Raw genomic sequence first — 17675 nt, 5'->3', positions numbered from 1 at the left:
ACTGACCTGCAAATCTATCAGTTATTCCCAGCCAGCATGACGGAAAGTGACTTTAGATGGATGTTAGAGGCCACAATATTTGGCTAAAAGCAATCACAGAAGGAAGGGAAAGGAGAATTTAAAAAATAATGAACAATGGGATTAAACTAAGTTTCAGTTTCAGAAAAGCGAAAGATCACTGGCAACTATACAATGTCAATTGCACAAGGGCACATTCAGTAAAGCAAACAGCTAAATTTTCATAACAACTACGCTTTATCAGTTGGTCAAATTCTCTAGGTCAAGGCTACCTTCCATATCTAAACAGCAACAAAGTATATGAGATATAACCATATCCAGACAGTATTGAGGGGTTTAAAAAAAAGAAGGGGGGGAGAGTGAATAAAAGACAATAGATCCTGTACTGAAAAGTAACCATTTATTAGAACCGATACAAGAAATATGAAAGAGCGGAGATGAGAAATATGGGGTCGTTTGTAACATGTCAAGTTGTACAACAAAGAGCTCATTTTAAAAATTATTTTCACACTTTAAAAATCAGCATAACCTATTTGGCTAAAATGTTACCCCCAAGGAAGTCTAACACAAATGCACAGACACACCCATTAGCCAAAAGTTCGACATTCTGTTGTGGAGAGCAGCATATATTGCTGGGCTGGGAGGGGAAAAGTTACACACCATCTTTCTCTTTTTCATCAGGAGTTTAATACTGATCATGGGGAACCTGGATATATTTCATTTCTGTAAACAGCACCAGGGGCATTAAACCTCCAAGGCCTTTTCGCACATTCTGTGCATGATTGGGCTTGTGTTTTCACCTGGATCCAAATCTATGAATCTTCCACAGACTGCTTGTTGCAAGCAAAAGCTGCAACTTGATATATTTTTGCAAATGTTTCAAAGTGTTGCATGAAGAATTGTGGCATCGACCCACAGTGAACAATTCATGCAATCTTATCTGTCAGAGACACAGTTGGATTCAAGCAATCAAAAAGCTCAGTCAAAAGCAGAGCAGTTCCTTAAGCCAATTCTCTTTCATTTCTCAGAAGGGAAGAAATCTGAATGTTTGCTTTTGAAGCAGTGGAGTGAGGTATTATCTCAGATGTCCTTTGTCCACTAGAAAACTTGCAGAGAAAAGAAAAGAAAGCGAAAGAGACAGAAAACCAAAGGAAAAGGTCTATGAGCCAAAAGTGAACCAATTTTGTCATAGGGATAAATGCCAAATTGCATAAAACTATAGTTCTGGCAAAAATGATAGGTAGTAGGTCATGTGAAACAAAGAAAAGGCAGCAGTGGTATAGAGATTTTGAGATAATTCAAATTGTGCTGGCGGGGTGATTTCTCCCCTCTTCCTCTTCCTGCTGATGGGAGGAGACAAAAATCATTAGAGCCCATACAGCCGAGAAGATTTAAATGCCACCTGGGTAAAAATTAAATAGTTAATCAAAAATTAATGAGTTTAATTAACACAAAATTAATTGTCTTTGTATTTTAATCCACGCTTAGGTGACCGAGGATAACAATTCATGTTTGATAGCCTCTTAAGAAAGTGTTGCATCAGAAAACTGCACCTACATAATTGAAGTCTTACCATAAATTTAAATTCTGATAAATTCAGAGAGTGGTCATCAGTTGAAAATGTGCAATTTAAACAGATACACAGAAAACTAAGATTCAAACCTCCCAATGTATCATACACATATGGCCCATCCCCACAACTTCCAAATACAAGAAGACACAAAAAAGCTGACACCAAAAAGCATTTTTTGTGTGTGTGCCATTGAAACATTTACATCAGGAGCCAAAAAGTGAGGAGGTGGAATCAGTTTAGAAGCCACCTAAATGCAGCATGAATGACTTAGAAATCCTGGAAATTCAGAACTAGCTGGCTAGTTCTACTACACTAAGAAAGACAAACTTAACATGATCTTCAGGTAAAGTTGAAACTTTTTTTTCCTTAAAAAAAAATTGGGCATTCTTTCTTCATGGTTTAAAAGGAACTCTTGCCTTTAAAAAAGAGCTGTTGAATAGGGTTACACCATCAAGGGTCACATTGTGGAACTTACTAAAGCTGTTGCTGTACTTAGGGTACATTTCTGCCAGTAGAGAAAACTAATGTTTTAGCATTTCAAACTGCAGTAGCTAAAGCAATACTTCAAGTGTCAAGTTGCCCTATTTTTGCTTCATTTAAGTTTGACAAAGAACTCTAAGAACCTTTCAGATATTCATCAAATTTGCCAAATGATGAAAGGGTCCTGTGTGTGCTATTTTAAATTAATGGTGCATCCAAAATAAAATTTAAAATTGTGGTTTGTGGAAGTGGAGGAAGGCCAAGAATGTATACTTTATTCAATTCTCCCCTCATGGCAACAAATCAGTTACATGCCTGCATGCAACAGGCTGTACGAGAGTTGGCATTTATAACATACTTGCAAAAGTCCATCTCAAAATCCCAGCAAATACTTGGAAAGAGAAATGTCTTTTTTTTTCTTTCACTAATGGCATTGCTACCAACATCCTAAAATGCCTTTTTCTTTTTAGCCTGACACACAAGTCCTTGTAATAAGTCTTCCTTATTAACTCTGTAAAAATTTCTATTAGCAGCTGCTGGTGAAAAAGGTAACTTTTAGGCTGGTAGGAAAGAAAGGTGTACTCAAGGCTGTCTTAAGCTTCCCCTCCAATACATTTGAGAATAAAAATAAGGGCAAAATCGGTGAGGTAGCAGGACTTTAATACCTAAATGTTATCAGAGTTGATTCCTCAACACTTTATGAAATGTCTCTTATTTAGCCTGCAATTCAACTTGATTCTGGCTCACCCAATGAACTTAGCTGGTAAGAGGCAATGCCAGCCAAAATACCTGAAAAAGATATGGGCTGGAAAGCCAATAACCTAGTTAGTAACAGCAGAGACTTTCTCCATCTTAGACTTGACTACAGGATTGCAGCACAGAAAGGAATGGAAGACTATCAATCATCCACAGCACTTGCTCCAGGTTCAATACTCCTCCGACACCACTTTGCCCACTTTCACAAAATACAGACAATGCAGAGATAAATACTGAGGCATGGGTGAAATCTCCAGGAGTGATTTAGAGCATCATCATGGCAATGTAATAATGAGGACAAATTATAGCACCTCAGTGATGGCTGAAATTTGTTACATGATGCTGTAAATCATGAGGGCCCAGTGTTTGAGGGGAAGAAAACAAACCATTATTAAAGGTATATATAGCCTTTAAAGGGGAGGCAAGGTTCTGAGGCATATAGTCTTCAAGACTATATTACATGATGACTGTAAAGCAAGCCACCCACATGACTAACCCAATTTTAAGATTTTTTTTTAAATGCAATGGTCTTTAAGGAACCAATCAATTGCTATGGGCCAAAAATCTGAAGTAAATGCAATCATAGAACTGTAAGCATAAATATAGGTCAGTTGCCAAGTGTCTGAAATGTGGTCACATGGTGGGAAGGGGAAGATGGCTATTGTAACTTTGAAACCAGGTTGTAAGTACTATGGGGCAGTCTTGTAATGTCATAGGTCAAGGACTACCTGCCACTCTTGCTCTCAGAATTGACTCTTCAGATGTTGTGCATTTTTTTTCCTAAGCCACCTTCTACCAAATAGCTGGACACTATCCCCCCCCCCCCCCTATATAAGCTAAGGGACTCAGCTCCCCACCAAAGCTAATAGGCCTAACAAATGAAACCATCAAGGGTAAATACTGTATGCAACCATGTGTTGTTTTTTATTTCACAGAAGAGGTGTGTAGAAGGGAGCTGAAATTATTGCCAACACATTTTAGTCTTCATTCTAACACAAAGGTGGTGTTTTGTCCCTCTCCTCCTGACTCCTTCCAGATACTTGTCATTTCCTCATTCTTCCATCTCCACCCAGTTTGGTTTACCATTGTTCTTCTTTCCAGTATAATTCCCCTTTACCCCATGGCCATTGTTCTTGCAGTTTGTTGGGAGAAAATGGCCTCTTGTAAATGCATGTATCCTTTTGTTTGCAGAATGATGGACTTGCATTACACAGAAAACATTGAATTTTACAAATAGGTACCTTGTTTTATAGGCAATTATTTTTGGTCATTAATTATTCAATTTATTTTTTTGTCATGGCCTTGTCCTTGTTAGGGGGTGGGTTCAAATCAATGAATGTGTCACACAAGCACACGTATGTGCAATAGGGAAAACCTCCAGAATTGCTTTCTGCTGGAATTAGCAATTTTTAGGTAGGGTGGTAGTAAGCTGTGGAAACTTGGATATTGTATTTGTTTTTCTCTGTTCTGTTCTTGAAGGAGTTAGAAATCAGAATAGTCTCCCTTTCAGGAAGATGTGGAACACCCAGGGATCTTTATGTGTTGCTTCATTTCAGACAGATGGCTATTAGTAAATTGTCTTTTATCCTTGATAGTAGCCGTACAATACATAATAATTTGACCTCTCCAGCTGTCAAACAGAAATTAGAGAATTCCAAGGATGTGGGGCAGGGTAACTAGTATTCTGTGAAGCATAATGGATGAAAGGGATATTCTTCTCATTTGAGAGTCACATGCAAAAATCAGAACCCGAGACTCTTCTTGACTAAAAAAAAAACCCCTCAAGTAATCATTTATTCAGTATGTAAGTGGTACAAATCACATGCAAACAGTTAAATCCATATAGCTTCCCAAATCCTGTTTTGCAACTGCTGTCCTCTTCCAGCTCATGTGGTTGAGGAATGAATGAAAACACCCCCACACTGAAGAACGAATAGTCAAAAATTAAGAAGTTCAGTGGGATTCAAGAGCAATAGCTGGCCATTAGCCAAATGCAGGCAGCTATGCTTCTGTCTATATGTGGCAGCTTTCAAGTGGAATAAAAAAATGCAAAGCTAATGTCCAATCTAGTCTGAACTTTCACACATACCGTGTTTAACATTGTTGAAAAAGACTGCACCAAATAAGGATTCTAGAAAAGAAAGGTATTTCTATTAATTTAGCAGCAGGGCATTTCTTTCAAAAAAATCTCTTTCAAAGTAAATTCTTAAAAGTGTCACCCATCCCCACTCAGAAAGCAAACAGTAAAAATCTATTCAATTCCAACAGAATATGCTGAGCAAAGTCATGGGGGCTGCATATTTTAAAGGCAAACCTGCCTCAAAACCACTGAAAGATGGACTGGTTGCAAAATAGATTCTTAAACTACATACATGGAATCCAAACAAATTAGAATACATGTTTCATAAATGTTTTATCTTGATGTGGTTGACAGAAGTACACCTATCAACTGAATCTAGGGAAATTCACCAAAATAAAAATGCCACCAATTTTCTGATGCTGGGCATTTACCAAAATTGTTATTGTTACTTGTGAAGTCATGTATGACCCACAACCCCATGGGCTTAATCAATCATATGAATCATTAGTTGTGTCACAGATGTAATTCATGTCATGCTACATCACACCATGCCCAGTTGCAATTCCTGATGGATTATCAGGGTACAAAAGATGTAAATGGAAGAGGGCAATCTACTTCATCTGCTTGCTAAACAAAAGGAAAGAAATTCAACAATGCAGAAATGAAGTAAGTTGTGGTGGGATTTTCTGATCAAACATGGGTAACAGCATCTCTCCTCACTATTTAAAAAAAAAAAGTACTGATAAAGCAGCAGAGACCAAAGCGCATGAATTCAGATTCTGAATTCATGTTAATGACTACTGTCCATTTTAAAATAGCCTGTACCATTTTAGTAATGAGCCAAGCTCCTATCAAATCTTACTAGTATCAGTCCATTGTGAGGTATCCAGAAATTCAGATACTGTAGTAGGAGACTGGCACTTTTCAAAGCTGATGCAGCCAAGTGAGTCTGCAGGAGTGGAATATGAAAATGAAATCCCAACCATGCTACACAATGCAGGCATTACACATGAAATAAAATACGCATGGGCTTTGTCACGAGAAAGGGCTCTGCCAAGGGCCTTTGCTTTCTGTTACCCTGTCCTGGAGCTGAAGAACAAGATAGAAAGCCTCTGCTGAAATAGCATTTATTAATGGTCAACATGCCAAACCAGGGACAGGCAATGTATGACCCTCCAGCTGTTCATGAACTGCAATTCCCATCCAGCATAGCCAGTGAAGGATAATTGGATTTGCAGTCCAATATATCCTTATTCTATAACATGGTATTTTGGCTAAATTGCTAAAGTATTTTATCTGTAAAATCTATTTTACAGATACGAATGTTATGAATTGACATACTAGGATGAAAGAGCACAGAGAATATGGTGGGGAAGTCTCTAAAGATACAACTGAGAGCCCATAAACAAATCAATTTTTTTAAAGGAAAAAGGAATTATTTAAAGATTCCAAGTATGACACGATGTTTGGCTGATCTACTTACCTACATAACACAAAGGCCCTATTTGTGCAACATGAATGTTCCAGTTCTCTTTAAGCCAATTAATTCACATTGGCACACTCAGGGCACATGATCCCAAATGACAGAGATGGCCATTCAGTGACACTGTATTTAGTCCTCACAGGAGGCATCACTTACTTTCTTACTTCATGCTGTACCCTCCACCCCTTGGGAAAGTAAATTTAAAAGAGAGTTGGCACAATGCAATTAAGGTTGGTGTCACTGCAGATTCACAGAGTTAAACATCCCAACATACACACCTGGAGTGCAATGAATGAAAAATCAAAAGGACTATAGAAATGGAATGCCCACAGAAGGAGCATTTTATAGGGCTTCTCTAGGAGTACATTTTGATCACAGCTGTTAAAAGAGGGAGTTAATTGTCTAGTAAGTAACAGTCGTGGCGGGGGAGGGGGGGGAGGAGGAAGGACTTGTTGCCAGGATAGGCAATGGGTTGATTAACTCAATTTTTGGAGTACACACATGATTAATTAGATACCCTTATAATCTAACTAAACATGTCATCCAAATAGCACCAGTAATAAGGAAGAGATACGCAGGAATGAAAGGAATAAGATGAGAAATACAGGGTCAAAAGAGGGATGTTACCCTTGCCAACTAATTTTTATTTGTTCGAAAGGTTCCTATTCTGACCTGAAGTTAGAAAATTTGGGTGAAAATGGCTACCTAACATTTTGAATGCAATTCAAGGAACATGTTAGCAATTTTAAAAGAAACTAGAAAAAGCCCTTCCCCCTTCCCCAAGATCTAGCTTGGTTGTTATTTTGGTGATCTAAGAATCCAAAGCCTGGGCTAGGTCAGTCGAGTCTGTCCTGAATTCAGGGAGCTCCTGCCATTTTTAAATCAGTAACTATGATGCTTAACAATTCTCTACACAGAACATGATTGGGCAGAACTAAACAGCCAGGCATTAAGAAAAGGCCTAGAGGCTCTGAGGACGCTTTAAAAACAAGAACCATTATTGTTATTAATGATGGGGTGATAGAACTCCACACTGCATGTCAATCTCCTGGAGGGAAACCAAACGTGACTCACACCATTTATGTTATGACTAAACCAACCAATATCAACATTTCTCCTGTCGAGCACAGTAATAAGCACATTTCCATGGATGCATTTGGGCAGAGGGAAAGGGGGGGGGGGGGTGGATATGTACAATTATGGATGGACAGAGAACCCCAGCCACTTTAGCTTTTCACTGCTTCCCGTTCTTTGTTTTCAGCATCTTCTGGGTATGCATGCCAGGTCAGTCTTTCTTCATAAAATGCTATCACAATTTGAGGGCACTTCACATTGGCTTCTTTTGCTAGAACCAGATCAGCCTCATCTGTGTCTTTCCTAAAGAGATAAACAAAAAGCAACAAAAGGAGCACTGGTCACTAACTGGTTAAGCAAAAACATTCCATCCAACAGGTGGCCCCATAAAAATAAACAAGTTTTTCCATACCTATTTTATAATAGAAAAAATAACAAAACAGAATCACTAGGAAACCACCAACAGCACTACCAGGAAGTGTCTGTCTGAACTGCCAATTAATTTGGGCTTATGAGGCAGGTATTGCAAAGTGTTTGACACCCATTGTTTTTATGAATTTTAGTTACGTTTACTGCATATCATATAATATTGTATGTTTCAATGTGAATATGCTGCTGCTTTAATCAGCAATTGCTCCTTCTAGACAATTTATTTATGGATGGATACTGCCAGCAGTTTCTTTTGTCCCAGCTACTCCGGAGTGCTAGTGGCTTAGTGAGAGGACACTGCTGGTCCAATGGATCCAATCCTTTGAAACTGATGAGCCTAATGCTGCAGAAAATTTACTGGTGTTGTAACTGCTATTAACATTCAAAAAGAAATCTCATCACATCCTTAACTGCTATAATAGATAAAGGGACAGAATGTATTTTTCCACAATTCTCTCCATCAACAAAATGACTGATTTGCAAAAGGGAAGAGAAACATAGGGAGATATCTCCTCTTTAATTGTTTACAAGAGCTTTGTATTTTCAAGTAAAATGCCAAAATAAAAATCTGTCAAATCTGTTTTTAAAAAATATGTTCACTAACATTTTGCCCCTGATTAACTAAACTCAAAATTTTAAGAGGTATTATCTTAGAGGTAAATTGTAAAAATGTACATCCATCTTTGGAATCTTTTATTCAATTTTGCCCAGTTTCATAAGAGATCTGCATAAAGATAGTCAGGGGCAGAAAAGTACTCCGCATGTTTACAATGCACCCCCCCCAAAAAAAACCTGTTCCTCAGATTCCTAAATTTCATTTTCTTGATATATCATTTGGCCTTGAACTTGTATTTATGCAAATTTGTATTTTTCTACTCTCTACAGATATTTTCAAGACTTATTTTCTATTTTAAAATCTTAATACAAAATCATTTAAGATGAAAAGGTCCTATAGCCAAATGAAAAATTGTAAAAACATTAAGCAAACAGAAAATGTACATGACACAATTGAGTTTGACACCTATGTACTGGAGGGAACATCTGGGTAACACCTGGATGAGGATTTCTAATAAAAAAAGCATCAGTTGGTTTATTAGCTTTGTCTGTTGTTCAGTTCTACCCCTGGCCTACCTATTTAACTATCATTCAAGGAACAGTAGTACTGATTAAGGCAGTAAACTTTAATTAATTAATGGCACTCTGCTAAAGATTTCATCAGAATTAATCTTCACCCATTTAACTAAAGGGGCACAAATGATAAACACACATTCTGAGACAGAACTCTTGTCTATCAGGATGCCCTATAACAGGGGTGTCAAACTTGTGGGACAGACGCGCTGCCGATTCCTGGTTTAGCAAAGGAGGGGGAAGTTGCAATAATCAAGGGATGATGCGAGTGACATTCCTGCCCTATAACTATGCCAGCAATTCTGATAAAAGAAATTAGAGGATGACTTTTCTTTTAAATATGTTCCCCAACATTAGTACTTATAGTCTGTAATGCAAAAGCATTTACAATAATCAGTAACTAAGATTGATAATATTCAATAACAATTGATACAAATAAATATGCTTAAGCCAAGATTTTACAATTGTAGCCTTAATTTTCCTTAAAAAAAAGAGCAATAAATACAATATTTCATGTTCCAGCAGAGGTGAAAATATAGCTTTTCTTATGGCTATAAAGGTTACTGTTTATTAACTTTGCAAAGAATTGCTATTTGATAAAAATCTCATTAGAAAATCTGATTTTCAATGGGCTTTCCTCTAGAGCAAATGTAATAGGACTGCAACTTGCAATAACTGAGTTAAAGAGCTAACATAGCTAATATGTGTTATTAATGAACATAGAGCCCATCAATTTCAAAGGTAAGATTTAAAAAAATTTAAAACACAGCACAGAGTTAATTACAATTACTGTAGCTGAACTTTCCAATCTGTTCTAAGAATGTTCTGATTAATTCCACTGTTTAAGAGATTAGGCTCTTTCAAACTAGGTAATTTACTGGTCTGAGTGCAAATGCACTCTAAGGAATAATTTGATCTTGGCCTACAAGCCTGGGTTTGAATCTAAACCTGAGTCAAGTCTAATTCTTTTAATTCAGTTCTTTTATAAATCAGTAAAAGCAATCTAACTAGAATGTGCAAACTTTTCTATAGTATTTACTGTAATTTTTATATATAGTAAATACAGCAATAAACTATATATATTCAGGATAATGTCTAAATATTACTCTATTAGCTTTACTGAATACATTTCTTGTCCTTCAGAATCAGCTGACAGTGATAACCCTTCAAACATTCAAACAGTAAGCATTTTAGATCTTACTTTGATAAATAATCTGGGATTTGAAAATTAGGGCCTCAAAGTATACAATCACTCCTAAATTACAACTGCAATTCAGGTGATGCTACGGGAATGCCCAAATTAGGGATTGCAACCATTACAGGATAATTCAGAGACCCGTTTGCATTCACTCACTGCCCCCAGCGTTCGGTCACATAACAAAGAAAACATGATGGTGGAAAACTACCAAGCCCTTTAGTCCTTGCTCTTCCTTCCTTCCCCCCCCCTTTCCTTTTCTAAAGAGTGGCCTGCAGCTGGATCCCAGCCCCCACTGTGAGGAGGAGCAGCAGCCGCATCTATCTCAGCCCAGGCAGCTTTAGAGACAGGAAAGGAGGACAAGGGCTTATTTTCTTCAGTGCCTTGTTGTGGGGGAAGACCTGCTCTCCCAAGATGGAATCCTGATGGAATTTGGGAGGAGGAAGGGGGGGCATTGGGGGGAGCAGCAAAAGGCAATTTTCTTAAAGGCAGCTATGCTGTAACCTCTGGCTGGCTGATAAGAGAGGCTCTGCTCTTTGTCTCCGCTTCTGCTGGGGGAGGGGCAGCTGCTGCATATGCAGCCTAGCCAACTCTCTGTCTGTCTCTCTGCTGCCCTGCCTGTCTGCAGAGAGGCTTCCCGCAGAGATAAGCTCAGGAACAAAAACAAGAGGCAAGTCAAAACCTTTCCAGAAGGATTTCCTGTGCTCTCTCTGGTTTGGGGAGACAAGGAGAGAGGCAGTAAATTTGCCTTCCTTTAAGCAAAATCCATACAACTGTGGACTTGCATCTGTATAGCAGAAGCTTAACATCCACTCCAAGGAGAACAAAGCCCAGCCAAGGAACTGCCATTAAACCATGGCGCCTCACCCAAGAGTAGTTAATTTACTGGGATTATTTCACAAAGGAGAAAATATGCAGTTATCAGACCACAGGATGGGGTTTTTTTTTTTAAAAAAATTAAAAATAAAGAAGCACACTCACCATTTCATTAGGAACATTAAATCTCCGCAGGAGTCTGTGGCTCCGATGATTTTTTCTGGCTCCAATCCTCTTTCAAAGCCCCTGGCAATATCGGTGCTCTGATGGAGAGAAAGTGAGAAGAAAAAGAGTTAAATTATTCCTATTCCTTAGCCATTTGTTAGTTTCCTCAACCATGAAGCAGAGGCTTCCAGGGCCACTCAGAAGCAGGTGATAAACAGATGCCATACGTGGCGTGATTGTAATTAGCAGCGGAGGAGGCCTTAATATCTTTCCTGGCTGTATTATTAATCTTTACACACACACACTCTCTCTCTCGCTACATGTTGGAAGAGAGAGAGATTGTGGAGGTGAAGGAAAGATGCCTAAAAGGTAGGAGGGAGGAGGGGGGGAAGGACCCGAAGTCGCCATGAAAATGAACTAAGAAAGCGATGGGGGCAGATTGAGGGAATTAAGTCATCTTGCCTTTGCAGCAGCTGCTGCAGCAGCAGCCATTCGCGATTTCCAAAGCTCCCCATCCCTGCTACGCCTCCCCCGCTCCAGAGCGCACCACCTCTACGGGCTCTCACAGTCCTTGAGGTCTTTGTGCCGGTGGTGCCGTCGATGGGTGTGTCCCATTCATGCAGAAGGGGGGGAATTTTTGGTTGGTTGTTGTTGCTGCAACCGAGAGCTTAAGCCTCCGGGGCCCCCAGACAAGGGTCAATCAGCTCCCTCTGCACATACCATCTGAAGGCTGGTAACAGCTTTCAGTCACTGCAAGCCTGGAGCGAGGAGCGTTCTCCCTGCTTTGCAGCAGCAGCAGCAGCACCACCACCACCACCGCACGCTATTCTGCTAGAGATCCACACATTTGTTGCTCACACATACTGTCTACCAGATGCAGCTATGCAGACCAAGCATGTCAGAGGCAGACTGCCTGGCTTTTTTCGTGTGTGTGCAAGTACTAAAGCCAGTTGCAAAGTGAGAAAGAAGGAAAAGAAAAGAAATGCATTACAATAAGCTGTGATAGTTAAGTGAAAGAAAAGAAAGGTAACAAGATCGAACCATCTCACTTAATGATTGGTACAACCCAGAGGAAGGAAGGAAGGAATTTACAAATTGTGCCATCTATTGCAAAAGAAAGCCATCAAAAAATACTTAAGCGCACTAGCCTTTTAATTTTTCAAAAAATGTTTAATATTATGGACAGGAATTTTTTTTAAACCTAAAAAAAAGTTCATTTAGTGTGGGAAATTTTAAGATATGATTTGGTCTTAGCCTCCCAGGACATGCATGGTTATGATAGGAAAAATGGAGAATGATGCAGAATTAAAATGAAAAAAACCCAAACAATTATATACCTACATTCAGCAGAAATGGGTACCTACAATCCTCCAATATCTCCAAGATATTGCTAAACCACAACTCCCAGAATGCCTTATTACCAGCCAAGAGAGTTGAGGGGTTTTTGGAGTTGTCATTCAGCATTTAAGTGAAGTGCTATAACATCCTCATTCAATTTAGATACCGGTAAATAGGCATATGAAATGAGTTTCTGAACATTTTAAAAATATCCCAATTCCTTAAAAGTACCAGCAACCATTAAAATTAGTGTAGCCTTAAAGATAGATACTAATATCACTCAGCAACTTGGTAGAAATTTTTTTTCAAACCAAAGGTCTTGTTACATACAAATTAGCCAGAACAGTAACAGGATAATAGGCTGACTAAAATATATTAATTTATAAAATTCTGTATTTTCAGCAGGATTTGTAACTATCATTAAGATTTGGTCCTGCACTGAGATTGTAGCCACTTATCTGTGACTGCAGACCGAGTTTTGTCTAAGCAAGCTTGTAAAACATATTTAGCAAATTTAGAGACTGCCTATTTTACTCACAACACACAGACAACTCCTTTTCCCCTCTGATCACATTTGAAGGTTTTGAAGTTAGTTTGATATGTTTGGGTTTTGTATCTGTATGTGTACAGTTTATTAATACCATTTTTGGATGTCCAAAAAGCAGATTATACAACTTTTAATTTAAAACACCAATGCAGAAGGGAATGCCGATATTCTCTCCAGTAAATATTCCCAGACAAATTCCATTACTGAACATAAATTTAGTAAATTAAAGATTTCACACCTTTGCCTACATTCTCCTCCTGTGCTTTAAATGACATGCCCCATACCTCTATGCTAGAAGACAGAGAGAGCCTTTCCTTAGGGCTCCTCAAAAAGCTTGCAATCAGCCAGGTAGAGAAATAAACAGTGAAAACCACCACCAATTTTTTTTTAAAAAAAATCCAAATAAATACTTTTCTTTGAGTATAGTGCCTGTTGGAAGAAATATCCATCTGATTCAGTTCCACGCAGTGAGGAAAGCACTGGAAAGAAAATGGTGGCTGATTGGAAAGAGGCTCTATTTATTGATGAACAAAACCACATTTGTGGTTCTGATGCAGCTGACCAAATGGAATTGAGTGGGTGGTTTTTATACCTTCTTTGGGCTTTGTTGCTTCCTGTTCCTGTCCTTTAATATTCCATTGGGTGTTGTCAGATTCCTAAGGAGTTATGTAGGGGTCATAGCTGGCTCTCTAGGCAAAAGATGAAATGCAAATTCTAGGAGTTTCGACTGCTCTAGGGATGGTGCAATGTACCAGAGAAGAAAGGGTCAAGCTATTTTCCAAGGTACTCAAAAGCTAGACAAGGAATAATAGATGAAAACTGATCAAGAAGAGATTAAACCAGAAATAAGGAGGAACTTTCTGACAGTGAGAATAATCAACCAATGGAAGAGCTTTCCTTTCCGAAATTGTGGGAGCTTCATCACTGGAGGTTTTCAGGAAGAGATTGGATTGCCATTTGTCAGAAATGGTGTAGGGTCTCCTGCTTGGGCAGGGGGTTGGACTAGATAACCTACAAGGTCCCTTCCAACTCTGTTAATCTGTAATCTTCTGCTTATGTCCTGAAGGTTCATCAGGTCCTGTTCTCAGTCTTTCTTAATGGGTACAAAATATGAGGGATGGGGGGGGGGGGGCTATTAAGAAAGTGTGAGTCTGCTTCCTGCCTCTAAAAAACCATGTTTCACCATTTCTCCCTTTGGGAAAATATAATATTCTGTCCTTTTGAATATTCCTCAAAATATTTCATTCTTCCAAGAGAGGGTAGGCCCTGACTTTCTACATGCCAATAGCACAGCAGAATCTTGAGATACCAATGCACTTTTATAAAAGAGACCTACCTTTAACATGCTTCATTGTATTCTTATCCCCTAGAGCAGTGGTCCCCAACCCCCGGTCCGCGGACCGGTGCCGGGCCGTGGAGTACCTGGCACCGGGCCGCGCAGCGGCCGGGGGCCATGATCGCGAGGGAGGGGAGGTAAGCTAAAGGGGCGTGAATTAAGGCCGGGCGTTCGGTTGCTGAGCAGCGCACGCAAATTGGTGGCTGGGGTGGCCGGGCGCGTGCCTGGGACGGTGTGCGGAGCGGGGCCACCGGACTGAGCCTCTCTCAGAGGCGGTTGGTGGGCGTGTGCCATCGCGAGGTTTCGCCGCGAGGAATGTGAGAAGCCCAGGTGGTTGTTTCCTCCCCCCCTCTTCCCCGCGAGCTCTCGCCGGTGCCGGGCTTTCCCCTCGCTCATCTGCGGCCGCCGTTTTTGTCTCCCGCAGAGGCTGTTCCCCGAACCACCACCAACAACAACAACCCGGCCTCCCCTGTCAGCGCCCCGCGTCATGTCATGATCTCCGGGCGGACGTGTGAGACCAGGGAGGTGGCGGTGACGGCGGCTGCTGCTGCTGCTGCTGCAGCCGCCGATGGGGCTGCTCCGGATTATGAAAGTCGTGGTTGTGTGTGTGTGAATGCGATTTTCGCTGGCAGAGCACTCGGGCCACAACACGAGTGATGTCAAATTGACCACGCCCAACCCAGCCCCACAGGGTCAAACACAATCCTGATATGGTCCTCAATGATATCGAGTTTGACACCCCTGCTTTAGATCCTGATAGTGTTTTAATAGACATAAAAAAGATGAAGAAAGACTAACCTCTATGTTATTTTTATGGAAGGCCTGCCTGAAAGTTATAATGGTAGATTGTCCACAGATTTAAGCAGGCGAACACCCTGAGAACAGGGGCATATCAGAGAATGCAGACTTGAGAATAACCTGTCAGGACACGGTAGGACTTCCTCTAGCTACCTTAGAAAGTGCCTTCCTTGTTACAGACCTAGGCAGTGTATTAACAATTTATCCCAAAAGCGCAAAAGCTCCTGGGCCGTGCGCAAAGGCTCCAGGGAAGAGACGTCCCCCCCACCCCTGCGCGCGCTCAGCGGGCCACGGTAAAATTATCAAAGGCTGACTGGTCCGCGGCGATAAAAAGGTTGGGGACCACTGCCCTAACAGCAGATAGGTCAAACCTGTCTTTCTACTCAAAAATAGCAGATAACTGAAAGCTGGAAAGTGATGCTGTACAAGTCCATTTTAGATAGGCTCATTTGATGGTGGCCTCTTTTCCTTCTTTGGGAAGTTATCATCCAGCCCTCTCCCAGAAAAATGAAATATCCTAGGAAATATTGAAAAGGCAGAATATTTCTCTGGATGTGAAAAGAAAGAAACATGTTTTAAAAGACAGAATAGCTGCCTGTAGCTTCCTGGCCACCCCCTTTGTCAATGGGCAATTAAGAAGGCCAAGCTAGTCCATTTACATAATAAAGACTTCTCCACTTCAGCTGCAGAGGGGATGGGATTAAAGCATGATAATGGCCCCTTACCCAACTGACCACATGGCATCTGAGAACTCAACCAAACCTGGATTCAAAACACAGCCTAGAGAGTTGCCCCTGCATGGCCCCATGGGAGTCTGACAACCAATCAGAATACATTTCTTACATGGGAACAGGAAACAGAGGTGGGACTGAACAGGTTATAAAAAGCCTAGCAAGCCCCTTCCTCAGCCCTTCTCTTCTTCTCCACCAACATTGAAGCATGTGATCACCTTTTCTGTTCAGGGCTCAAGCCATGCGGTCCTGTCCAACAATAAACCATCTTTCCAAGCAGCCTCCATGTCTCCAGTGTCTTTTTCCCCACTTGGAGCCGAACCCAGAAGGACATTTCTTTCATCACTTCTTTATAACATACTGTGGGAAGTATACCCCAAAAGGACAATACCAGAAACCTCAGAAAACAGTGCCAAGAGACTCAAGCCAGCCTTTCCCCCTTTAAGCAAACCCCAGGCAAAAGCACCTGCTGAAAGGAACACTTAAGTATTGCCATTAAGATAAGGGGAATCAGGCTAAAAATAAACTCTCCAAGGTAAACCGAAACTCCCCTTTTCCTGCCTCCCTGACAGGATTAACTCCTAGGACAGGAAAAACAAAAAACCCTGAGACCAAGGTTAACTCAGGGAAAAAGGAAAACAAAACCCAGGACAATCAGAAACATATCAAAACCCATCAAGCTGCAGGAGCTTCTATGGGGAATTAAGCATAAAAGGCTCAGAGTCACACATTCAAGTTTGCTTGCAACCCAGAACTCCTTGAGCTTGCTTCTTGGCTTCTTGAATTAAAGGACCCATTTTCTGGCACCTGGCTTTCATGTCTATTTCTTCTCAGCATCGGTCACTGCTTCCCAAATGGGAACGGACCAGGAAAATTTCTTCCAACAATACTCTCTTAAGATCAAAAAGTGAGCCAGAAGTAACTACTCAGGTACAAAGGGGAATATCAAAGGGGTGATAGGACATTGTACTTTTTATACAGACACTGCAACAAGATATATAACACAGCAAGGAATGTGCTACTAAAAAGGTGTTTTGCTGACTAGTCTCAAGTTTGAGTTTATCACACCTAAGTACTAGAGAAGATGCCTACATAAGAATAACATTAATTAAATTTCTAACTCACAGAAAGGGAGAAAAATTGCCATGTAATAATTATCACAGCAAATTGAGGTCAACTGTATGAACATTTTTTTACAGAAATACCATATATCAAATAGTGCAAATTCATCAAATTTTTACATCATCCATCTCACCTACATGATTCTGTGATATCATACAAGAGTCTTCTTAAGACACTAAAGTTAAAGTCCACTGAATGGAATATTCAATTGTTGTAATATAGCTCCTTGTCTAGGTGTGGGTCACCCATGGTCCAGTTCATACCAGGGCATGCAGAGCCACGCTGAACCACACAGGAGAAAACAAACTCCTAAAACCCCATAACATCCTGATAGTTCATAACATAACATCCTGAGACGTCCAGGATTTGACCATATATAGACAGAACTTCCCTGAGTAGTAGATTAGAAATTGTACTTTTACAGGCTGTTTTTAATCACATGCTATTGCTCCTCCTGCCTTTGTCCTATCTCAATAAAAGGGGCTCTCAGACCCCCAATCTGGGTCGCTCCATCCCGAGAAAGATTGTGTCCTGTCTTTTCTCCACATTGGCCTCATGGATGAACCACGGGAATGTTAGGAAAAACATTTTAATGGCAAAAACATT

At 40.3% G+C, this 17675-nt stretch overlaps 1 protein-coding gene across 2 annotated transcripts in view; it reads right to left on the bottom strand.

The window, feature by feature from the left end:
* Window positions 1–401: 401 nt before the first annotated feature.
* Window positions 402–17675, bottom strand: part of CBX5 (chromobox 5) — a 44543-nt gene continuing 27269 nt past the window's right edge. For both annotated transcript variants that reach the window (XM_087710500.1, XM_087710498.1), the window contains exons 4-5: window positions 11198–11295; window positions 402–7767 (exon numbers count right to left, since the gene is read on the bottom strand). In XM_087710500.1, the coding sequence (XP_087566626.1) occupies window positions 7617–7767; window positions 11198–11295 (249 nt within the window). In that variant the 3' untranslated portion in view covers window positions 402–7616. The remainder of the gene's footprint in view (window positions 7768–11197; window positions 11296–17675) is intronic.

Source organism: Thamnophis sirtalis, unplaced genomic scaffold, assembly GCF_051295495.1.
Source record: "Thamnophis sirtalis isolate CommonGarterSnake01/CBP01778 unplaced genomic scaffold, rThaSir2_p1.2 scaffold_3, whole genome shotgun sequence".
Classification (NCBI taxonomy): Eukaryota; Metazoa; Chordata; class Lepidosauria; order Squamata; family Natricidae; genus Thamnophis; species Thamnophis sirtalis.
Note: the sequence above shows the minus strand (reverse complement) of the source record. Positions and strands in the feature narration are given on the sequence as shown.